The following is a 26,720-nucleotide window of genomic DNA, read 5'->3' as shown; positions in this document are numbered from 1 at the left end:
TCCCTCCTCCTCCCACATACGTCACTTTCCCCTCTTTGTCCCACCAATCAAGTCAGCACATAACAGCTGGGGAAGGTCAGCCTTCAAACAAGTTAATAGGGAACTGTCCAATTGGCAATTAGTCTCACGTGCTTCATTATCCAAGTGCATTGCTCAGTTCTAGCCCTTTACAGGAACTGATTTGGTTCATCTCATTGTTGAATATGGCCACTCCATCAGAATTGATCATCATATAGTATTGTTGTTGAAGTGTATAATGATCTCCTGGTCTTGCTCATTTCACTCAGCATCAGGTCATGTAAGTCTCTCCAGTCCTTTCTGAAATCATCCTGTTGGTCATTTCTTACAGAATAACAATATTCCATAATATTCATATTCCACAATTTATTCAGCCATTCTCCAATTGATGGACACCCACTCAGTTTCCTGTTTCTGGCCATTACAAGGAGGGCTGCCACAAACGTTCTTGCACATATAGATCCCTTTCCCTTCTTTAAGATCTCTTTGGGATATGAGGCCAGTAGTAGCACTGCTGGATCTAAGGGTATGCAGAGTTTGATCACTTTTTGATCATAGTTCCAAATTGCTCTCCAGAATGGCTGGATGGGTTCACAATTCCACAACAATGTATCAGTGTCCCTGTTTTCCCACATCCCCTCCAACATTGCGCATTATCTTCCCCTGTTATTCTAGCCAATCTGACAAGTGTGTAGTGGTATCTCAGAGTTGTCTTGAATATTTTTTCTATGAAAGCTAAATTAGATGTGCATAAGGAATGAAACAATGATGCAGTGATAGGAAAGCAATCAAAACAATTATGCTTCCCACAAAACCCAAAACACTATGGTTAAAATAAATAGGTGAGGAAGTGAGAGGCACAGAGAAAGAAAACAATTTCTTTTTTTATCTCCATGCTTATAGTTTTTAAAAGCTGACCATAGAGTCTCCAGTACTTGTCTTCTTAAGAGTTTGTGTTGGCCTTTATTGATGACTTAAAGGCCCAGGTGTTCTATCAAATGTCCAGATAATACAAACTTAGGAGAGATAGTTAACACTGTGGATGAATTGAGCCAGGATCCAAAAGGACTTTTATCTGTTTGTAGCATTCATTGGGTTTTGTCTGTTAAGATGAAATTCAAAAGGAGAAAATGTAGAGTTTTACATTTCAATATAAAAAATCATCCTTACAAATGAAATATGAATAAAAAGCAGTTCTTCTGAAAAACTAGGAATTTTAACAGACTTTAAGCTCTGAATGAGTCAAATATGTTGTGGCAGCCTATAAAGCTATTTTGATCTTAGCCTACATTAAGAGGAGAGTGACATACAGTAATAGAGAAGTGACAAACTGTACTTTGTCCTCTGCAGAATTCACCTGGAATATTGAAGTTAGTTCTAATAGAGTGATTAAAAAAGAACATTAATAAACTGAAGAGTAGAGGATAATGAAGATGGTAAAGGACTTTGAGTCCATGCCATATTAGAGTTAGTTGAAAGAATTGAATATTTAGCCTGAAGAAGAAAAGATACTGGGGTTAAATGATGTCTTCAAGTATTTGAAAGGTTGTCATGGAGAAGAATGCTTAGATTTGTTCTGTTTGAGTTCTTAAAGGGTAGAATGAGGGACATTAAATGAAAGTAGCAAAGAATAGGGCAATTAAGTGGCACAGTGAATGGAGCACCAGGCCTTAGATCAGGATGTTCAAATCTGGCCTCAGACACTTCTTAGTTCTGTGATCCTAGGCAAGTCACTTAATTCTGTTTGCCTCTGTTCCTCACCTATTAAATGAGCTGGAAGTTAAATGGCAAACCACTCTAGTATCTTTGCTTTAAAAAATAATAATAATCTTAAATGGGGTTAACAAAGACTAAGACAGCACTAAAACAAAAAGATAAATTTTGATTTTGTATGTCAGGAAAAGCTTCCTAATAATTAGACCATTTATAAATGGAAGGGCCCATTACAATATTCTTTGACGTTTAAAGCTTTTCATAGCCTCTCCCCTTCCTATCTTTCTAGTCTTTTTTCACTTTGTTCCCTTCTTAATTCTCTAGCTTTAGGGAGCTTCCTTGTTGTTCCCCACAAAAGATAATTCATCTCATCATTGTGCATTTTCCACTGCCTGTCCCCATATCTGAAATTTTCTTCCTCCTCATTTCTGCCCCTTGTCTTCCCTGGCTTTTTTCAAATCTCAATTAAAATTGTACTTTCTCCAAGAAGCCTTTCCAGATATTACTTACATTAGTGCTTCCTTCTGATATTATTTTTAATTTACACATCATTTGTCTATACATTATTTGTACATAAGTATTTGCATCTTGTCTTCCCTCATTAGATGTGTGCTTTTTGAGGTTAGGGAGAATTCTTTTGTTTTTGAAACATCCCTTCACTTAGCACGGTGCCTAGTTAGTAGGTGGGGACTTAATAGATGATTCACGACTTGAGAGAGAGTATTTTTGCCTTACTTTGTCTTCCCAACAGATGCTAGATTATCAATTTTCAAGTATGTCATTTTAAGATTCCTTGTGTGTGTGTTTTTACTTAACAAAACTTATTTTTTGACTGGTATCTGTGTCCACTACTCACACACTCGTGATCACTCTCTGTCTCTTGTCTGTCTGTCTGTCTATGTCTCTCTCTTTCTCTTTTTCTCTCTCCATCAAAGACATGTATTGAAAGCAACTTTTTTTTTAAAGCTATTTTTATTGATCTATTTTATTATGTTTTACGATCTCTCTTTAGGGACAAACCTAGTTTATTGAATTTTAGCAGTTAGAGAGACAAACATTCAAAGTGACAAGTTGTCTTTAAAAATCTCCTGTTAGATTATAAATTCCAAGAGAGCATAGCACCTAGTTATTTATATAATAGGTAGTAGGTCCTTAATAAATCTTGAATGGTTGGCTTCATAAATGCTTTTTGGACATCATTCCTCGGATGATTGTCAACCAATCTTTAAAATTTATAATTTATCATATTTCTGGATTTGTCAGAATGTTATAGCCTAACAAAATTATCTTAGAAACAAAATACCACTAATATATGTGTAGGGCTTTTTAAAAAATTTAATGAAAGGAAGGTTTTTTGTTTTTTATTTTTTTGGTCAAGTATAGTGGTTGTTTTTGCTTCATACTTTTTAAGCCAAGGATTTAGACATTCTTCAGGTCAGAACTTGTCCTGGTTTTCTATTTTGTGCATCCATGAGTCTTACCACTATGGTTAGTGCTTTCTCCAGTACTACAGATTACAACCTCTCCATTCCTTTTCATTGTGTAAAAATCATGCTTAATTCATAATTACATCTTTCCATAAATTTTTCATGGGGTAATCTTGCCAATGTATTGAAGAACTCTTCAATTATTTAATTATTAACCCTTTAATTATTTCAGTATCTCCTTGGTACAGGATATACCTTTGTTATAGTCATATTTTATCACTTTCTTGCTATGTGACTAGCTTTTTAAAAACATACATACATACACATATATGCTTACCTATACACATACATATTTGTCTCCTGATGACAATGGTTGTTCTCAAAGTCAGGAAGATTTTGACTTTAAGCTGTCTCTCTATAGATACCTTTCTACCTACAGATCCTTTCTACCTCCATAACTTCTGTCATATCTGACTCTTTATCTCTTTTCACACAGCCATTATCTTATGTCAAGGCCTTATTATTTCTCCCCTGCATTACTGTGCCAGCTTCTCAACTGGGCTCATTACCTCAAATCTTTCTCTGTCCTCAGCACAGCTGAGGGGGGTGGGGCAGGGAGGGAGGGAGGGAGGGAGGAAAGAAAGAAGGGGAAGCAGGAGGGAAAGGAAGGGAGAAACCATTACAAAGATTTCCCTCTTCTCCTTCATCGATTTTCAAATCCATTTGATATTGTCTTCTTTACTCCAATACTTAATGAGATAGACCCTTTTCTGTTTATCCAGGCTACCCCTTTATATGTATCCTTGATCCCATGTCCTCCCATCTTCTCCAGAAGATTTCCCCCACCATCATCTTGAACTCTTTTTCTAATCTTCAATCTTTTGGCTTATTTAAAAAGCAAACAAACAAACAACTACTATAAAAACAATTAATGGATTAGATTTCCATCCTAAAGTCATTTAACCAAAATTAGATTCATTTCAATTCTCAACCTTATCTCTCTCTGGCATTTGATAGACAGTGTCCACAACCTCCTGAATACTCTTTTCTTTGGGATTTCATGACTGCTTTTTCTTGGTTCTTCTGTCTTTTAGAAGCTCTTTTTAAGAAACAATTTTGAAGTAGTTTGGTTTTTCACATCACCATGATTTTCTCCACTATCTCTCTATCTTTAGATAGCTATCCTCTATAATAAATTTATATATATTATATATAAATATAATTATATTTTTAAAGACAATAAAAGGAAGAAAATCATTATGACTGATTAATCAGCATTACCTAATTAATGCATCAAAAAAGTTTGAAAATGTATAGTGGGCTACAATTCTGAACCTCCTTCTTTGAAAAATTTTCACAAAAGAATAAGAATGTCTTCTCACATCCCTTCTCAAACCATGCTTGTTCTTTTTAATTTTGCACATTTACTCTCGATACTATTTTTGTGATTCTTTTGGTTTATGTTGCCATGGTCATTATGTATATTTTTTCTTAGCTCTTCTTGTCACTCTGTCAGTTCATATAGATGTTTCCGTGATTCTGTGTTCATATTCAACATTTTTTATGATTACTTGCAATAATTTGGAATTCTGCAGATAAAGCACCCAAAGATCATTACTAGATTTTGTACCCCAAATAGATTATACATAAAAATATTTATTGTAGCTCTTTCGGGGCTAATAAAGAACTGAAAACTAAGCAGATGCTCATTGATAGGGAAAGGAATAAATTCACAGCTCCACTTAATAGTCTACTGGTAAATCTTCCTATAGCCCCTCTAACTCTGATTTCCTGTTTTTGTTTATCTACCAATTTATAGCATGTGAGGTGAAACCTTTTTATTTTTCTTATTAATGATTTTAAAGTTGTTTCATATATTAGTGGTTTGCAATTCTTTTGAGAACTGTTTATATTCTTTGACCACTTTTCTATTGAGAAATAGTTTTACTGTGTGTGTGTGTTATCTGTTTATTGTTTATATATCTTAGATACCACATTGTTGTCAGTTTATCAATTTCTTGCCTTGATCCTCACTAATGTTATGCCCACTTAACTATAGATGTCCCCTGATACTTGGTCTTGAGTCCTCTTACATTCTCTTTCTACATTTTCTCACTTGGTGATCTCATCTGCTCCTATGGGTTCAATTATCATCTCTCTGCAGAGGTTCCCAGACATAATTATCCAGCCCTATTCTCTCTCTTGAGCTCTAGTCCTATATCACTTATTTTCTGTTAGACATTTTAAATTTGATGGTCTATAGGGATCTTAGATACAACATGTCCAAAGCAGAGATTATTATTTAGGTAGCATAGTGGACAGAGATCTGGACTTGGAGTCAGGAAGATCTGAATTTGAATCCTGCCTCAGATACTTAATAGTTGTATTATCCTGGGCAAATCATTTAGCCTACCTTTGCCCCAGTTTCCTCATTTATAAAATGGGGATAATGAATAGCTCTTATCTTCTCTGGTTGTTTTGAGAATCAAATGAGATCTTGTAAAGCACTTTGTAGACTTGAAATTGCTATATAAAAGCTAATTATTCTTTATTTCCCCTCTTCCAGACATCTATTATTGATGTTAAGGAAAGCACTATCCTTCTAATAATCCGGATTTATAATTTGGTATCATTCTTTATTATTTTTCTGTCTCCAACATATCCAATGATTTGCCAAATCTTGTAATTTTTCTTTAAATTTCAGTGTATACATTATCTTATTTCTACTCAAACATCCACTGTGCAAGTTCAAACTCTTGTCCACCTCTTCCTTGGATTATTGCAATAATGTCCTAATTAAGCCTTTGTGCTGCAAAATTTTCCCCCACTCCATTCTCTCCTTCTCTCAAAACTGCTGCCAAAGACTTTCCAAAATTGCACATTTGACCCTTTTATCAGTAAATACTAATAGCTTCCTCTTAACCTCTAGAATCAAATATAACTAACTCTGGTATTTAAAATGATTCACATCTTGGCCTCTTCCCATCTTTCTAGCCTTTTAAACATTAATTAATTAATTCATGGTTCTCAAGATTCCTCCTACTGGCCTACTTGCTGTTCATATATGATTCCATCTTTTTCCATTTCTGTGCTTTTATACTGACTGAGTCCCCCATGCCTAGAATGTTCTCCTGTTCAGCCTTCTACTCTTAGATTTACTGTCTACCTTTAGGTTCAACTCCATTGCTACCTCTAGTAGGCATAGTTTCCATTCCCATTGGGACTTATTCTGTATTTTTCTTTATCAATTTATGTATGCTGTTTTTTCCCCACCCATTAAAATGTAATTTCTTTTGAGAGTAGAAATTGGTTTTTGCTGTTTTTTTGTATCTTTAGCAAAGTGCTTATTTTGATTGCTTACCATTGAGAACATTATAAAGGTGAATTTGAGCCATGGTGAAGAGTTGACCCAAATGACCTCTAAGATCCTTTTCCATTTTAAAATTCTGTGATTTTAAAATACTTTGCATAGTAGTGGGAAAAATGCTAGATTTAGACTCAGGATTTGAGTAAAAGATATGATGCAGTATAAAGAGTGCTGAATTTGGCATCTTGGAGCCTGATTTCAAATACTCACTCTGAGTTTTTTTTTTTTTTTTTTTTTTTTTTAAACCATTGTGACTTTGGTTGTTATATAACTCTAGAGTTTCTTCTGCAAAATAAAAATCAAGTCTAGACATGAATCTAGAGGCCTAGTTGTCTCTTAAAGTTGGTTCAAGCTTTAAATCTCAGATTCTATAAAGAAAGAAATAAGTTTAGTGACTTTAAAGTCTTTATAATTTTTAAGGAAAAAATAGATTGAATATTCAGTCCTCCTGAAGTCAGGAGGACCTGAGTTTAAATCTGGCCTCAGACACTTAACACCTCCTAGCTGTGTGATCCTAGGCAGGTCATTTAACCCAAACTGCCTCAACCTTCACTAAAAAAAAAAAAAAAAAAAAAAAAAAAGGTAGGCATTCAGTGATGCTAGACTGTAAAATGATCTTGAACTATTTGGACTTTATATTTAATATTTATAAGTATGATGTCATATAGTGGGGGAAAATAAAATAAAGATAAATAATTATTTAGAGTGGTTAAAGAACTGCCTCGAAGTCAGGGTTCATATTTTACCTCTGTCATATTACTGATTATATGACCCTTGAGCAAATCATTTAACGTCTCAATCTTTAGGCATTTTTTTTTTTTCAGAGAATCAACATAGGTTGACAGAGGGATTTTCCTCATCTGGACATTAGGTATAGCAATGAAATCTCAGGTCTACACTCTATACCCTTTTAGTTAATTTGGAAAACACACTTAAAAAAGGGAAATAATGGGGCAGCTAGGTGGCGCACCAGCCCTGAAGTCAGGAAGATTTGAGTTCAAATTTGGCCTCAGATACTTGTCTAGTTGTGTGACCCTGGGCAAATCACTTAACCCCAATTATGTAGGCTCCCCTCCCCCCCAAAAAAAGGAAATAAGAAAGGCCTTTGCTTCTTTAATAAATTTATTACTCAGATTTGCAGATAATGTCTTCCCTCATATTTATAATTTGTTAAACACTGCTTCTTAATTCTTCCCTCAGGTCACCTTAAAGGCCCAATAATTTCCGGAAGGCGATTACAAGCTTTGTCAGCAATTAAGGCAAATAATCTTTTTTATTATTTTTTTAATTTTCAAAACATATTCAAAATTATTTTTTAACATCTACCCTTGTGTTCCAATTCTCCCCCCTTTCTTCCACCCTCTCCCCTAGAAGGCAAGTAATAGAATATTTGTTAAACATGGTAAAAATATATGTTAAATCCAATATATAGACATATATATTTATACTATTATCTTGCTGCACAAGAAAAATCAGATCAAAAAGAAAAAAAAATGAGAAAATACAGTTCAAGCAAGCCACAACAAAAGGAGAGAAAATGCTTTGTTGTAATCCACCCTCAGTTCCCACAGTGCTCTCTCCATCACAGGTCTATTGGAACGGGCCTACATCATCTCATTGTTGAAAAGAGCCATGTCCATCAGAATTGATCCATCATATAATATTGTTGTTGCGGTGTATAATAATCTCCTGGTTCGGCTCATTTCACTTAGCATCATTTCATGTAAGTCTACCCAGGCCTTTCTGAAATAATCCTACTGATCATTTCTTATAGAATAAAAATATTCCATAACATGTATCAAGACTTCTTTAGCTATTCTCTAGCTAATGGGTATCCACTCAGTTTCCAGTTTCTTGCCACTACAAAAAGAGGCTATAAGGCAAATAATTTCAGTCCAGCAAATCTTAATCAATTTTAAACAACCTGATTTGTGGGAGATTTTTAGGTATTGGTAGGAGATAGCTAGCTTAGAAGTCAGGAAAATCTGAATTCCACTTGAGTTTAGACAACATCTCATACATACCTAACTGTATGTCATTCTACCTCAGTACCCCAGACAGCTCTCTTAAATGTCTTAAATAATTAATTGTCCAGCAGTTGCCAGGCTTATACTGATAGAGAGTGTTTACTAGTGAAATTACAAGTTGTGTAAGTATTGCAGAAAAAAAGGACAAAAAGAAAAATCATCAGTGCCTTCAAGGAGAAAATATTGTACTGAGAGAAACAAATATTCACAATAACAGATTTGAAGGTCGGTATACAAGGAAGACATGATACTTGAGTTATTCCTTGAAAGAAACTAAGTATTCCAAGAAAGAAAGGTGAAAAAGGAATGCATTCCAGGCATATGGGATAGTTTTTACAGAGGCATAAGGAATGTAATGCTGAGTACAGGAAAATAAGTAGACCAGTTTAGCTGAATCTAAATGTGAAGGGGAATACATAAATCAAGTAAGGCTAGAAAAGATGATTAAGCTAGGTTATTTTCTTTATCCACTCCCAAATCTAAAGATCTTTTCTCAATCCTTATCCCACTTGACCTCACTGCAACCTTTGACACTGTCAGTCTTCTCTCCAAATACTCTCTTTCTAGGTTTTTGGGACTCTGCTCTTTCCTGGTTCTTCTTTACTACCCGACTGCTCCTTCTAAGTCTCCTTTGGTAGATTTTTTATCTAAATTATACCTCCTAACTCTGGATGTCAAACAAGATTTTATCCATTACTCATGTCATTATACTATTTTTTACAACCTTTTACAAACATTTTTAAAATGTACTTTCATAGTCATATAAAATAAGTTCTGGAATTAACTATATGAAAAGAAAAAATATGCTTTAATCTATTCTGAATTTATTAGTTCCCTATTTGAAGGTGTGGGTAGCAAGTTTCATCATTAGTTCTTTGGAGATTGATTGGCCATTGTATCAAACAGTTATCAAGTTATATTTCGTTGTCTTTACAATATTGTGATTGTGTAAATTATTCTCTAGTCTCTGCTCACTTCATTTTTCTTCAGTTCATACAAGTCTTCCCAGAATCTTCTTAAACTATCGCTTTCATAATTTCTTACAGCACACTAGTTATATTCTATCACATTCATGTATCACAATTTATTCAGCCATTTCCCATTTAATGGACATTCATCAACTGAGTTTCCAATGTGTGAATATTTTATATATACATCCTTTCCCTTTTTCTTTGATATTTTTATGATAGTTATATTTAATAATGGTATCACTAGATCAAAGGTTGCACAGCTTTTTGGGCATAGCTCCAATTTGTTTTCCAGAAAGGTTGAACTAGTTCATAGTTCAACCAATGAGCTCCAGATTAATGAACCTGATTTCCCTTATTCCCTCTCCAGCTTTTGTTGTTTTCCTTGTTATTTTAGCCAATCTGATAAGTGAGATGGTAGCACCTCAGAATTACTGTTTTAATAGTGATTTTAAACCATTTTTTCATATGACTATTGATAACTTGGATTTCTTCCTCTGAAAACTGCCTATTTATAGCTCTTGATTTATTAGTTGTTTAATGGCTCTATGTTTGAAAATTTGTCTCAGTTTCCTTTATATTTTAGAAATGAGTTCTTAATATGAGAAATTTGCTGTAAATATTTTTCTCACTTTCTTGGTTTTTTGTCCCGTATTTTACCTGCATTAATTTTGTTTGTACAAAAGCTTCATTTTATATAATTAAAATTATCCATTTTATTTCCTGTGAAGAGTTAATAGCTCTTGTTTGATCATGAATTCTTCCCAACATGATAGCTAATTTCCTTATGATGTTACCCTTTTTATGGTTGACTAACATACCCATTTTGAGCTTATTATCTTGGTGTTAAAGTTGTGAGATGTTGTTCTATGCCAAGATTCTGCCAACTACAGTTTGCCACTGTGCTTATCGCTTCTATATATTGTGTGCCTAATTTGTTTCACTGATCAAATATCCTATTTCCTATTTGGCACCAAATTGTTTCAACAGTTACAACTTTGTAGCATAGTTTGAGATCTAGTACTGCTAGGCCCCCTAACTTGCCTTTTTTTTTTTTTTAAATTGGCTCCTTTAATACTCTTGATCTTTATTTACTCTGTAAATATTACTTTGAATGATATGGTGCTGAAAAAGTTAATTAATTTAAGTGTTGTCATTTTTATTATATTGTGGTCTCTTACCCACAATTAATATTTTTCCACATTTGGATCTGCCTTATTTGTATGAAGTGTTAAATGATTGTATTCATATAGTTCTTGTCAATGTCTTGGCAGGTAGAGTGTCAAGTATTTTATACTGTTTCTATATATTTTAAATAGAATTTTCTTTTCTATCTCCTCTTCCTGAGCTTTATTGGTAATATTGGTAATTACCAATTAAATTATACATTTCAGGAATAAAAATTTTATTACTTCTCTTCATACCAGAGTAGAAGTCTGAATTTTTTCTCTTTTGGGTTGTTTACAGTACCTTATTGCAAAATTTGGGTTAAGTACTTGGTCATTTAGGCTCTGTCATTTATTAGCCTTTCCCTGTCACCTGCAGCTTCTATGAAACTCTGCCACAATTTCCATTTAATTTTCCTAATTAGTTTTTCTAATCTTGAATCAACCACACATTCTTGGTATAAATCCAGCCTGGTCATAGATTATTATCATCGCAAAATATTTTTGCTGTAGTCTCCTTGATGATTAAAATTTTGTATCAATATTCTTAAGAGATACTGGTTTATGGGTTATTGGGGGGGGGTTGTTATTTTTTTCCAGTTTTGGTGGTCCTTTATTTAGGTATTGAGATCATGTATTTGTTGTAGAAGGAATTAATGGGATCCTTTCTTCATATTTTGTTTTCAAACAACTTATGTTATATTGTATTCGTTTTTTAAATGTTTGGTAGCAGTCATTTGTAAATCCTTCTTGAATTTTTTTAATTTGGGAGTTCATTTTTTGGCTTGTTCATTTTGCCCCATAACATAGGTGTGTTTAAATAGTTTATTTTCCTGTTCTCTTAAAGTGGTTAATTTATATTTTTGTTACATTTAGTTTATTCATTTTATTGGCATATAGTTGGACAAAATAGCTCCTTAATAATTGGTTTTATTTCCTCTTCATTGGTTGTGAACTCATCTTCATTTTTTAAATGTTAATAGTAATTAGATAATTTTTCTTAATCAAATTAGTTAATGCTTTATTTTTGTTGTCAGTTTTTTTTAATCTCTTTAAAATTCCCTGATTATATTTCTTTGATTAGGTCTCTTTATTTTTGCTTTGTCTGATGTTATAATTATCTCTCGTGTCTTTTATTTCAGCTGAAGCATAATAGGCTTTATTCCAGTCCCTTAGTTTAACTATCTTTGTTTCAAACCTGTTTGAATCTATGGTTAGAGTCTGTTTTCTAATCTATTCTGTTATCCTCTTATTTTTTATGGGTGAATTTATTCTGTTTGCATTTTATAATTGATGTTGATGAGGATAACATTCTATTCTTTTATATTTGTCCTACCTTCCTTTTTTTCCCTTTTAACCCCCTTTGAGTCTGTTTTGCTTCTAATTAATATTTCCCTTAATCTGTTTCTAGTTGGAAGTTTCAGCAGACTGCAGCATGACTGTTGACTTCCTGGAAACCTTTGCAGGTTCAGAGCATTTGAACTGCTGACTGAGCTATCCTTTGGTCTTAAGATATTACTGTCCACTTCGGGGATTAGAGCAACAAGGTTTCTTGGAAATTGTTTTCAGGGCACCTGCTCCCATTGTCCTGGATCTGTGACCCATTGTTGGATGGTAGGAGATAGGATTTTCCTTCACCCAGTGTTTTGCTTAGCAATACCTTCTGCTTCCCTTTCTGGTGTCTTATCCTGGCTCTCTGAGTCTTTGGATCTAGAATACTTCCTGTCACTGCTGCCATGTGCTATATACCTGGACAGACTCCCCTCCCCCCTCCAAAAAAAATCAAACCTGGTATATTCAGACCTTCCTGTCTATCTCTGAAACTTCCTTGAATGGGAAAAAGGACTCCCTGTGACTTATTCTTTGTTTTTCCCCAATTGATTGAATCTGTTGCATTCTCTAGATCTTTGTTGAGGACATATGTTGAGCTAGCTTCTACTTCTTTCTCTCTACCATCTTGGCTGTGTCCATTCTTCTTCCTATAAAATAGTGTTTTATTGAAGATCTCATCTGCTCTTTGCTAATGATTCTCAAATTTACTTATCCAGCTCTAATCTCTAAACTAATCTCCAATTTCATATTTGTCATTGCATATTGGACATCTTAAACTGTGTCCTGTAGACCTCTTAAATTCAACATGTCCAAAATTGAATTATAATATCCTTTTCCCTTCCCCCACGAATTCTCTGCCCTTCTGGACTTTCCTATTGTTGCTAAGGGCACAACACTTGCCTTCCCAGTCACCCAGCCTCACAACTTAATTTCATTCTTGACCCCTCACTTTTACCCTCCCAGCCCCATATCCAGTTTGTTTCCAAGGCCTTTTCTTTTCACCTTTGCAACATCTCTTAAATACACTCTTCTCTCCCCTAAGTCAGGGGAGAGACTTTATACATGGACTGTTACAGTAACCTGCCTCAAATCTCTCCCCATTCAGGCCAGCATTTTTATTCAGATACCAAAATGATTTTCCTAAAGAGCAGGTTTGACCATGTCACCCCCTATTCAATAAATTCCAGTGACTCTGTTGCCTCTAGAATCTGTTTTGTATGCAAAGCTTCTCATAATTTAGCCTTAATCTTCCTATCCTCACCCCAGATTGGCCCTTACATTCTCTTTACTCCATTATTACTCACCTCCTTGGTATTGCTTGAGCAAGACATTTCATTTTTCAGCTATGGACATTTTCACTTCCATGTCTATAATGCTTTCTCTCTACCTTGTTATTTTTCAACTATTTTTAATTTGTAACACACCGAGAATATATTCCTTACTTTCTTCACCCATTCCATCCAGCCACATTTCTCCCCAGCTTATCTTTGTCTTCTCTGGTCTAAACTAACCTCTCTCTTCATTTTCAAACATGCTCACTACCTTCACTTTGCTGGTCAAAAACTTGCTTAAAGAATGAGTAAACCCAGGTAGGTATAACTAGCAAAGATAGTACTGTCCTAACACTGAGAAATATTATAACATTTATGAAGAAAAGTTAAGAGCAAAGAATATTTTTATTTATTGTTCTAAGTTCTATCAGGATGAGAGTTTCCTTTGCCAAACAGAATCAGATCTAAGGAATAAGATAGAAGGAGCACCAAATCTTTTGTACATATAATTATCCTTTTCAAAAAACCATTTAGTGGCTCCTTGTTGGGTCTAAAATTTTTAGCATTTTTTAAAGCCCTTTTAATATGAAGATAATAAATTTAGCTACTAGTTTTCTGAAAAATGAAATGTCAGTTAATTTTGCCCAAATAAAGACATAGCTCTAGAGCAGTTCTTAATTTTAGCTACTCATAAAGCTTACTAAGTAAGAGTGTTAAAATTGCTAGAAAAAAATGACTTTAGAAAACATTCTGATGTTTTCTGGTGATTGCGTCAGTAGTGTCATTTTAGAAAGGCCTATTTGTTGGCATTTTTAGATTTGTAAACTATTAAAAGAGGTCCCTTAAAGTGTGACTTCTTTGATCCATTTTATAGTTTCTGGTTTGCAGTTTCTCTAATCCTTATTATATATTGATTTTTGATTTTTAAGAGTTTTGATTGCATGTGCCACCTGGCGAATGTAATAGGATTAGTCTTGCTTAATATACATGCTTACACATTTATATTAAATAATTAAAATCTATTTGCCATTGGTAAGGTTTTTGTATAATGGAAGTTTATTTTTATAGCATTATAGAATCCGAATTACTGTCCTCAAGTAGAATCATGAGGGTAAGAGGGGAAAAAAAACTGAACACATCCCTAAAACCATCCTACTAGCTCTCCTAATATCTTGAAAAGATTTACACCCATATTAATTGGCTCCCAGTGTTATTTCTTTTCCTTTCACTGATTAAGGTAGCTAATGTCATAGATAAATCCAGTTTGGGTTCAAATAGCCCCATTTTGAATTTATAAATAATTGAATTTAGGAGGCTGAAAGAAGAATAGTGCCTGCAGAGGATTAGAGAAACACTATTTTTTCCTCTTCTTTTACCTGTCTCCTGGCCTGACTTGCCCAGAGTTAGGACAGAACACTTATTCCATCATTTCCTCCCATTGGTCCCTTTGCCTAAACTTAAAGAAAACTTCCTGAAGCTAAACTGTGTTAATATTAATAATCCTGCTGAATTCATTAGTAGTGGTTAACAAGTTTTCACCAGTGATCTTGAACCTCTAGCTCTCAATTATATAAACTCCATTTGAGGAATGGAAGGGCTAGTGTCACTAAATCACAGAGTAAATTGAGAGGAGTAAGAAGGTAAGGTGTAAGAATACTAGAAAGGTTGGAGGGACCAGGTTATAAAGGACTTTGAACACCAAAAAAGGATTTTATAATTGATCTTGGAGGTAATAGAAAGCCACTGAAATTTTTTTTTTTTAGTAGGGGTTAACATGGTCATATCTGTGCTCCTTTTTTTCTGTTTGATATTGAAGTGAAGGATAGACTAGAAAGAGATATGAAGCAGAAGAGAGCAACTAGCAGACCTAGTGATCGGGTAAGATGGGCATAGACAGCACTTCTTGAGAAGGTAGAAATAACAGTATTCTGACAATGGATTGCATAAGATGAATAAGAGTGAGGACTTGAGTATGATACTTTTGTTTTTGAACCTTGACAGTAATAGGAAAGTTTGAAAGTTGTTGGGGAAAGGGACGCAGAGGGGGAAGGTGACATATGAGAATCATCAGCATACAAGTGATATTTGAATCCATGGGAATTGATGAGATTAGCAAGAGAAATAGACTAGAGGAAGAAGGAGAAGAGGGCTCAGGATGGAACCATGGACAGAAATAGAAAGTTGGAAAATCATCTGTGGAGCTGCCTTACCATAACATTCCCGTCACCAGAATATATAGTAAAAAGTATCCCTTAATAAAAATATTTTGGACACTTAAATTTGGGTGGGAGCTTCCTTTTTCCCTTCACATAATCACTTATTTGGAAAGGCTTTGTTACCAAATACAGGAACTGAAGTGAGTAGTAGAAAGTGTTTAAATATCCTCATTTTTTTATCTCCTTATTTCCTTATCCAATTTAATTACATGTCATACATCTTCTGTATAACACCTAAAATATTTTTGATCAAAGCCTTTGAAAATCGAGGGGGAGGTGGGCTAGAAGAGTGGAAGGAACAAGAAGTTGTCAAAGAAGATAAACAAATATGGATTGTATAGAACTCTGTTAAGTGCCAGTGGAAGCTGAAAATTTAACATTGCATTATTCCTATACATTTGAAATTATAGATATTATTAATAAAAGCAAACTTTAAATTTTTTTTTCCCCAAAAAAAATCCTATGAGTAAATCATTGCCCTCAGTATATATACCAGTTAGGAATTTAAAAAGTAGTTTTGAGCTGGGAAAAAAACAAAACAAAACATGGCAATAATATGGAGAAGTTACGATGCTGCACTGTCCAAATGGAACTTCAGATATCAACATATCTTTTGGAGTAGTTTTGACTTTTTTTTTTTAAATTCATGATCTCAGTATAGACTGAGGAAATGAAAGTTTGGTCATTTTAAAATATTTTAAAAGAAACAAGCACTTTTCTTTTTGCCAAAATGAATTTTTCTAGATTTTCCAGTATTCTTTGTGGAAAGTGGAAAATTTTGATAAGCATATTTTGATTGTAAACTTAAGATAGGTAAAACAAAACACCTCATTCACTAGTCTTCCCTCCCCCCCCCCTGAGGCTGGGGTTAAGTGACTTGCCCAGGGTCACACAGCTAGGAAGTGTTAAGTGTCTGAGACCAGATTTGAACTTGGGTCCTCCCGAATTCAGGGCTGGTGCTCTATCCACTGTGTCACCTAGCTGCCCCCATTAGTCTTTAAAATATCTCATAGGAACAAAATTGGAAGCAATGATTTGCAACTGAAATGATAGGAAAAGGCAAGGTTGTTATTATCTGTAATATTTCAATTCCCAAATCTAATTTTTCTTGTTAGGAAACTGCCTATTCTAATCTTCTAGACACTGAACTTTTTCTTGTCCTGAAACAATGAACTGAAGAACCTAGGTTGTAAAAATTCCTATGTATAGAGCAATTCAGATTATAAATTTTTTTTTTCCCTTGTAGGAACCTCCAGAAGTTTAGTCTTTTTGGAGACATAAGTATTCTGCAACAGCAAGGAAGTTTATCAAATATATACCTCAGCAAGGTGGACCCAGATGGCAAAAAAATTAAGCAGTAAGTTAATAATTTAATTCAATTCAATATTTATTAAGCACCTACTGTGTATAAAACTGTAGAGATTCAAAGTTTAGGTCCTAACCTTTACCTATTTAGTCCTTTACCTATTTGATTTAGTTTGTACCTGCAAATAATTACCATAGGTAAGGAAAATGTTGTGCTGTATAAGCAGGAAGCCATTACAGAATGAGAGCATTAATACCACTTTTATGAAAGTGGTATTATCTAGGGAATACCTAGAATGGGACCTTAAAGGATAGATAGAAATTCAGTTATGTGCCAGCATAGTGCCTAGCACATAGTAGGTGCTTAATAAATGCTTGCTGACTGTCTGAACAAGTCAAGGAAAGGAAGCATTTAAACTAGATATTGATATTGGAAAATATGAACAGTGGCATAAATGCAGGAAAGTTTAGTTCACTTATCAGGAATGGTGAATAACCTATTTAGGCAAGAATATTTAGGTGGATTCAAAACTGATCAATTGTTCCAATTCATGGAGTTGTCATTAATCAATGGATATGAACTTGGAGGGGGATCTCTATTGGCATACCTCTGGAATTAGTCCCTGAATTCCTTAGCATTTTTGTCAAAGATTTGAATAAAGTTTTAGAAGGTATGCTTGTCACATTTGCAGAATGCAAAAATCTGAAGACTGAATGATAGAATCACTTAAGATTCCAAAAAGATCTCAATAGTTTTGCATGATCAGCTGAATAGAATGAAGTGAAATTTAATAGGGATAAATATAATGTTTTATTCTTATGCCAAAAAAAAAAAAATATCTAGCTTGATCTCATGTTACTAATTAGAATAATCGATGATTAAGGAAACTTATAAATTCCTTTTCCACCATTCTTAGAATTGTTACATTTAAAAGGATAGTTTTTGTAGTAAATAATATTAGTTTACATTTCTAAAATAGTTTAAGCACTTTACTTATAACCACCTTCTGAAATAGGTGATTCACATTAACTCCTGTTATACTGAGCAAAAAAAAAAGGATTTGAAAGTTTATGTTAATTGCCTCAGGTCACAAACTAATAAATGCTAGAAGTAACATTTGAAGTCAGGCCTTCTAACTCTTAAGACTAATAGTACTCTTTCTACACTGTGGTATTTCTTTTCCAACTTGAACAAATATTTGTTAAACTCTTATTTCATGCATGGCACTGTTAAGTGCTGGGGAAGATACAAAGATTATATGAGACATGGTTCCCTCTTCTCATGGAGCTTATCATATAATATACAATTACAAAAGAAATGGTTCAGATAATCTCATTTGATTTATTAAACTCTGCATGCACAACTAAATAATTTTATACATAAACAGTGTTAATTAAACATTGCTGTAATAGAATCTGTAACTGAAATTCTTAGAATAAGTTGGAAATATATTTCTGAACAATGAAATCCTTAAGAGAACAATGTTGGCAAAAGCAAGGGAAAAAAGCTATTTATATTGGTCATACGTTATTTATAAATATAAAAATCTGAGTTTGTTACCTTTTTTTTTTTTTTTTTTCCTGTCTTCCCTTCCCCATCATACTACTCTTTAGAAAATGGAGCATATTGATTATGGAAAATTATTTCTTTGTATCACAGTTTTACTATGTATTAGCCAGTGAAAAATACAAACTATGTGTCTCAAAACTTGGCCATTGAAAGGCTGAAGTTTGTCGCATTTCTACTGCCAGCAGAGCTAAGGTAGAATAGAAAATGTTGATACTAGTTGTTTGATAATTTAGTCATTATGTTACAGCCACTGTTTTTTTTGTATGTGCAAAGTAATCCATTTAAGGATAAGAACTAACCTTGTTATAGTGAGTTAATTTTTTTTGGCTTACTAAATTAAAGACTTTAAAATTTTCTCTTTGAACACTGATTTCTTTTCATCCCTATCATAAATCCATTGAAAAAGACAACCATTTTGTTTTTCAGGAATATACCTGTTTCAGTTTTTCATTTCCTTTCTACATCCACCAAAGAACAACTGTGATCCATCACTTGTACATCTATATATAAAGATCACTTCCTAATTTTTTCATTATATAGAATAGTGATAGCTTATCTAAGGGCAGAGAACACATGCACCTTTTGTAAAATATCTACTGTATGTCATTGGCATGATCACCCCCATTCCTCCATGGTTTTGGTAAGAGAGGCAGAAAATGATAGAAGAATAGGAATCCTAGTTTAATCTTTTTATTTCAGGTTTTTCTTAGCCTCACAAAAATCTAGTGGTTCTAACTATCCTAGCAACAGTGTTCATTTATTTCATTTGATTGTTTCTTCCTGGCCGCTTTTATTGAAACTGCAAAAAATTTATCTCCAAGTTTCTAGAGCAAAAAACTTTATACTCTAAGGGAAGCAAAGAGATAATATTATTAGAAAAGAAAGGCTGACTCCCTTTTACAAAATATAACAGCTCATTTATCTAATGGTAACTTGCTTAGCAGCCAACTTTTCAGAACGCTGATGAGTAGTACCTGAAAGGGAACAAAAAAAAAAAAAAGTCTGAAATAAAATATCCCTATTAATAGAGGTGACAAAGTTCATGTACTAATAGAATTTTATTTCATTTCATGCAATTATTAAATTTAGAACTGTAAGGGACCATGGTAATGATAAAAGTCCAACTTACTATTTTTCCAGATGAGAGGACACTGAAACCCAGAGAGAATTAATTCATTCAGGTAGCCTGTAGCAGAGTTGGTTGACACACAGATCCTCTTTAACTCTATCATTCTTTCTGCTACAGCAGAGCCTTTTCAGAACAAGTTTTTTCTTTGTGATTTATCCAACAGACATTTGACCTTAATAGAGAAAAACAATTAAGTGCCTACTATGTGCCAGGGCAAGCTTCATTGCCTGATTTTTTTTTTTTTTAAACAGGCAAAAAAAATTAGAGTAGGTACAATACTAGAGGTAAACATGGACAATAACAAAAAATGACTATTGACAGGCTTTCAAAAAAGATGATACCAGAGAACTTTAAAAAGCAGACAGTTGAATTCAAAAATTGTTGTAGCCTGGGGACATCTAGTATTGGGACAAATAACCATATGTAACTCTGTAAATCCTGAGAACATCACTGAATTACAATATAATCTAACAATTATTGTTTATAGTAATGACTCTTGAGTCACTAAAAAAAGACCAAAAAATTGTTCTTTATGCTCTATGGAATGAATCAGCAGACTTGATGTCAGAACTAGAGTTCAATGTCAATTCTGACACTTAATATCACCATAGACATGAAACATGAAATGAGAGAATTGAACTAGATGAATTCTTAAGTTCCTTCCAGCTCTAACATTATATAATTCTGTTGGTTTTAGATGTAGAATAGATCTAAGGTGTATGTAATACATTTTAGAAAAATTTCAACCCCAAATAGCTAAAAATAAAAAATTTGGATATTTGAAGTAATCATCAGTTATCTGAGAAAATTCCCTTGTATGGAATACCTATTCATTCCCTAATGGAGATGGATAGAAAAAGTGGCCTCAAACATAAGAGATCTTTCAATTGTCATGAAAGTATTATTAGCCCAGAATGTTTTTTGGAAAAATCTCCCCTAAGGAGTTTTTTTTTTCCTCTTTATATATATATATATATATGTTTACAAAGTAGGATGATGTGTTATTAAAATAAATTATTCAATTTAATTTCTCAAAATTTATATTTTTTAGAATATAATTAAAATTTCCTGGCCTATTTCAACTAGATAGAACTTAAATCCTGTTCTAGAGCAAAAAGAAAAATAAGCTTGATTTTTCTAAGTTATTTCTGCATACCATATAGGGGAAAAAAAAGGAGGAAAGTCCAAATAGAATAGATATTGCAAACCAAACTAAAGCACTCATAAAACATAAAATTTCACATTAAAAGGTCCCATGATATGTTATGGACATGGTGCAATAGGATAAGAGAAGTAAAAAAATTTTTCCCTCCATCTTACATAGAAACTTCCTAGCAACAGAGTTGTAACAGCAAAAATGTGGCTAGCTAAGCATGATAGCAACACAATTATAATGTCGGTTGAGAAAATTGAGGCTGGCAGATCTCTTGAGTTCAGGATTTCTGAGCTACAGTGGGCTATGCCAATTGAGTATCCACACTGAGTTTTAGCATCAATTTGGGAACTGGGGACAACAAAGTTACTGCCTAAGGAGGGGGTGAACTGATTTGATAGGTCAAAGCTCCTGTGCCAATAATCAATAGTGGGACTGGGTCCATAGTAGCACCCTCCACTTCTAGTCTAGGCAGGGGAAGAGACTTTTTTTTTGGTTGTTGTTTTAAAAAAAGTAAAAGTAAAAAACTCCTTAAATTTACTGGGTAATTTTGTCTATTTTGTAAATCTTTACACAAATGATACTATCAAAATTATTATTTATTTTTCAGGCTGCCCTCCCCTGTACCAGTAGAATGAATAAAATTGCTCTTTTCTACTATACTGGTATAAAATGTTACTTTCTCAGGGTGAGTTTCCAAATGTCTATTTCCAAATCATCTCCAAATAAAGTATACTGCATCTTAATCATTAATCTTCCATATAGAGGTTAACAATGGATTGTAGTGCATCACTTATATGTTGAATAGATGTCCATTTCCTAAACAAGAAAAAATGGATCTCAACCTTGCATATTGTTTGGCAATTATTTTCTAGAAAGGCAGTGTTTAAAGGATTAGAGTCAAGTGTTAATGGAATTATTGTGGTTTATGTTTTGCTTACAGAATTCAGCAGCTGTTTGAAGAAATATTGGGTAACAGCAGGCAACTGAAATGGCTGTCTTGTGGGTTTATGTTGGAAATAGTAACCCCCACATCACTGTCATCTCTCTCAAACCCTATTGCCAACACCATGGAACATCTGAGTTTACTGGATAACAACATCACTGGTAACACCACTCTTATCACTGCAGTTGAATTGGAGCGCTTTGTGAATCTGCGCTCACTCGCCTTGGATTTCTGTGATTTTACAGCTGACATGGCAAGAGTCTTGGCTGATAACAACCATGTGCCTTTGCATCGACTGTCTCTCATAGTACATAATATTTCTCTGATGAACAAGTCTCTGGACAACATGCCAGAAGATGAAAATTGGAAGGCCCTAACACGAAACAGCACTAGCCTTCGGGTTTATATAATGGCTTTTGATATCAAGAGTGATGACATGCTTAAGATTCTTAAACCCAGTATACCACTAGAGAGGATTCATTTTGATAGCTACATCACTTGTGTTTCAGGGGCTGTTGTTGACCTGATATCCAGGCAGTATGACAAGTTCCTCACTCATTTTATATTAATGAATGATGTGATTGATACATCTGGTTTTCCAGATCTTAGTGACAACAGAAATGAAGATCCTTTGGTTTTATTAGCATGGAGGTGCACAAGGCTCTCCCTTTTGGCAGTTCATGGTAGGTATTCCTTTGTAGCAATGATTGTCTTTGTCTATGTAATAAAAAGATCCATTTTTATTATATTTGAAAAATGTCATACCAATAAATAATTATTGTTGTTGATTTTTACATTGTCAAATGTGGAATAATATTTTAAGGATCTCTAAACAAGGGAATTTCTGCTTATTTGAATAGTTTCATACTCCTGTCAGCTTTTTTTTTTTTTTTTTTTTTTTTTTTTTTTTTACCAGCCTTGCCTATATATAATTTTCTGTTTGGTCAAGTCTCATGACAAGATGATATTCAGAATTGCAGCCCTTTTAAAATAAGGGTATTTTAGATTCAAATTAAAAATGCTTTCACTATGTCAAAGAGTATAGGAAAAATTTTAAACAAATAGCTTGTTTTAGTTTATTGATAAGTTTTCATGTAGAGCTTCTATTTTTTGTAATAAAAAAAACTATCTCTAACTTTTTATGAAGACTAGCTCTGGTATAATTTGTATGTTGCTTTGGGGTTAGTTGCTAGTATACATCTATATACTATATCAGCAAATTTGTACACAATTTTTGTGAAATTTGTGGATTTTTTTTTTCCCTCGAGGGCTATAAAATCACAGTGTTTCCACCATTTTTTATCAGTAAAATTGTTCCTTCTTAACTTTTGTTGTCTTCATACCTTTTACTGTTGTTTCCCACCAATTTACTTAAAATCAAAGTAAGTTAAAAAATTCAAGTTGTAGAGATTGAGGCCTTAGAAAATTAGGGCTGGGAATCAGTGAACTAAGCCATGAGCCACAAACTTATTATGGTCTTACCAGCAAACAAATTCCCCTAAAAACTGACAAACTGCATAAAAAAAGAGAGAAAGTATATAAATTTCACTGCCTTATCTTTAGGTAAGTAAAAACAACACATTTATTGTATTAGAACAAATGATTATTGTGCTGACCAACTGATGACTGTTTTTTCTTGTTTTTCCAACTTAATGTGAACATCCTCATAAATACACTCAGTTTAAAAATTTGATCAGAAGCATTTTTGTTTCATCTTTAATAGTTATAGGATAATCATGTAAGGCTAAAAACAAAATCTGTGAACATCATGAACTTCTTTTAGCTGCTCTTTCAGTAACCATATACTATTTTTTCTGTCTTAGAATTTTCCAAATCATAGAAAATGTATGTAGAAATATGCCAAATGGTAGCCAAATTGAGAGTTTGGATACCCAGAAAGAATAAATGCTGTGTATAATTAATAACACATATTTGCATTTTAGTAATTCATTATTATCCATTTCATAAGACATTTTTTACTATTTGAGAAATTTTATCCCTTAAAATGTTACCATTTCTGTAGACTAAAATTATGAGATGAGGCTTAAAAATTCAACAAGATTTTAAGAAATAAGTGATCAGTAGCATATTTCTGAGGGTTTTTTTTAAGTTACTAGTAAATTTTAAAACTTTTAAAAACATTCAGCATATTTCATAGATCTTATAAAAAACATTGGATTCAGAGAATAATTAAGCTAGTTGAGAACCAGCCCATTTCTTAATAGTTTGTCTAGTCTAGAATAAGTAAGTATGCCAGATACCACTCAGGCTCTTAACCTCTGTAGCTTCTTTGAGAATTTGAGAAAGAATTCCCTCTTTCCTATACTTCCATGGGAGTTGCTGCCACTAATAAAAGAAAAAGATTTGCCACATATGATAGTTTATTGTTCCCTAGTCTAGTATTTTTTTTTTCCCCCTAAAGAAATTTCCAGAAGAAGATGAAGTCTTTCTCTATTAATTGTTTCTTGGGCACTTACTATCATCAGTATTATGGTATTTTCAGATTCTTCCATTAGATCTAAAGGAAACCATGTTTGTTTTAATTTAAGATCATTTCTTATGATTTTTTCAGGTTCTTTTGCCTTTCTTTTAAATATACTCAAAAAGTTATAGGGGTCAAACTTATAGGTGTCATATAATTTTAAAGGTTTTCAAAAGGAATTGAGCAACAAAGAGGGAAAAACCACCTTGTTGAGTAGGTATAATAAAAAGGAAGGAAATCACAATGCTTGGTCTCTTGTTTTTTTAAGGTTACACAGTATGGGCTCACAACCTCATTGCCATTGCTCGTCTTCGTGGCTCTGACCTTAAAGTGCTTGAAGTCACCGAGGAAAGCATTGATTTTGATCAAGGTGAATTGGCTGATCAGGATGTGGATCCCGTGCATAACCTTATTGAGCAGGTATCGCTAGGCCTGGGCCGACCTTGGCATGCTGTTATGGACATCGAATCTCTCAGTGTCTTCACTGAACCAAATCGTCATTTTTATAGAGAAATGCAAAACTTCAGCGAAGCCGTCTAGCTTTTTTTTTTTATTTACAATTCCTGTGGTTACATATGCAAGTAGGGTCTTATTATGTTTTTTCAGTAGTGTGAATTAATCCCTTTGTGCTGTGTTTAATCAGTATTAGCTATATAGAATTATATATGTATATTCTACTTCTTGATCAAAGAACGTAGTCGGGTATTGGTTTAGAAGTTGAAAGTGACAATTTGTAGGGCTTTCACGGTTAATGAATTTGTCTACAAAACCTTAAAGAGATACAAGCTATGGTTGTCTGAGGTTGCTGGCTAACTTTATTTTTCATTGAATGACTCTGCATTTTCATTTTCTTTTTCTATTGTGAGTCAGAGTTCTGTGCTCTGAAGCCAAATTTTTTTTTTTTTTTAATACACGTATATAGATATATCCATAGTCGGGTGTGTTTGTATTCAATGCATTATAGTCATGCATTCTAATAGCATGTCATTGATTTTTTGAAATTTTAAAGGGGAGAAAAAGAATTTAATCCTAAATGAGTTCCCTTTAACAGAAAAGCAAAGGCTTTAATTTGCATCACATGTAATAGTTGATATTAACCATTGCCATTCTAATTTTTGTAATATAAAACTGTAAGCTAAACATCACTTTATCCTTTAAAAAAAAAAGTTACTTGCACAAACAAGAAAACTCAAATCATTGTATTTTTTTTTTGTTGTTGTTGTTCTTTTTGGTATGCTTTAATTTGCTCTTGATGTGCTTTAATTTGCTCTTTTTGGTGTACTTTAATTTTGCTCTTCATCCAATTACGCTATTTAAGGTAAAAGTTAGCTTTTAGCCCAGATTTCAGATAGTAGTTAGAAAAGGAATATATAATCCATGGTCAGAACTCTTTAAAGGAAAAATCACAACAGATATAAAAACATGCTTGCAAACAAATATTGGTCGTGAAATCCCTCACAAGTCACTGAATTTTTCTCTGTCAGCGCCTGTGTCAGCTGCCAAAGAGTAGATTAAAAACGAAGAAGTGCCCACATGCTGGCAGGGGTGGGCCAATTTGGCCAGCCAAATACTGCTAGATTGTAATATATAAGGTCGAATTTCGACCTGTGGTACACAGCTGTGCTGTGGCTCAGTCAGCAACCTCAGAACTCTTAAACATGCACCTGTTTCACTGTGAATAGTGAATGTAAAGAAAGGAAAAAACTAAAGCTTGTTCTATTCAAAGGTATGAGCTGCTATGATTCATGAAGAACATTCCATGACGTATGTTTTAAAATCCTATTATATCTGAGAGGCTTTAAAAGCCGATTTAATTGTTTCAGGGCAACCGCGGTACAGACGTGGTCTCTGTGAGACTTCCACCTGACCCAAGTTTTAAGTGGTACGAATGTTGTGCATTTAATGTTAAAGGACAGTCTGCAATAATAAAGTAAGTAGCCAACGTGGGTGCCCAGCAGTGCTGAGACCTGGCTGCTCTATTGTTAGCTTTGGAAAACACAATTTATGCAACAGATGTCCAGATATGATTCTATTTATGGAAAATTTATATGTGTTTTGCAAATAGTTTTACCATCTCATATTAAAATGACCTTTTGACAGGTGTGCGCTGTTTTGTCTCCAGTGAGCACATACCATGCGGATTTTATATGTACATCAGTAGAGTGAATCCACTGGCACAGTATGTGTATATGCCAGATGTGGTGAGATTTTATCTGATAAATGTGATCAAATTTAAATTAACTCCTGACAGAAACTGTAAGGAAACCAGCTGAATGTTTGACCTGATGACTGATGTTGTATGGTTTATGTTAAATGTATATTCTTTTAAGTAATGAATAAAGCATTAAAAATTGATCATTGTAAAACATTTTATTGTATCAGCATGAGAACTTTTTAGTGTTAAATTCTGTATAATCTTCTGTTAACTCTCATTGTATTCTGATGCTACAAAGCTCAAATTCTAAATTTCATCAGAAATGGTCTTTCTGTTAGGCTGGTTATTTTTGTATATTAATTTTTTTAAAAGAATCAAACTTTAGCAAAAATTCAGAGATTTAATTAACTTTAGTTAAAAAGATTAAGCTTAGCACAAACTCGAGTGTATTATGCGTATGATATGCCTTATTGAT

The 26,720-nt window shown here is 33.5% G+C and overlaps 1 protein-coding gene across 2 annotated transcripts in view; it reads left to right on the top strand.

The window, feature by feature from the left end:
* The window catches only part of FBXO33 (F-box protein 33), a 43,120-nt gene extending 16,675 nt beyond the window's left edge, over positions 1–26,445 (top strand). Inside the window, exons 2-4 of one of the 2 annotated variants that reach the window (XM_074290731.1) lie at positions 16,752–16,862; positions 21,606–22,291; positions 24,359–26,445. In XM_074290731.1, coding sequence (XP_074146832.1) covers positions 16,752–16,862; positions 21,606–22,291; positions 24,359–24,630 — 1,069 coding nt within the window. In that variant the 3' untranslated portion in view covers positions 24,631–26,445. The remainder of the gene's footprint in view (positions 1–16,751; positions 16,863–21,605; positions 22,292–24,358) is intronic. The other variant, XM_074290732.1, reaches the window with a different exon arrangement.
* The last annotated feature ends 275 nt before the right edge of the window (positions 26,446–26,720 follow it).

The sequence above is a fragment of the Sminthopsis crassicaudata genome, chromosome 2 (assembly GCF_048593235.1).
Source record: "Sminthopsis crassicaudata isolate SCR6 chromosome 2, ASM4859323v1, whole genome shotgun sequence".
Lineage (NCBI taxonomy): Eukaryota > Metazoa > Chordata > Mammalia > Dasyuromorphia > Dasyuridae > Sminthopsis > Sminthopsis crassicaudata.
The sequence above is the reverse complement of the archived record's forward strand: the minus strand, read 5'-3'. Positions and strand labels throughout refer to the sequence as shown.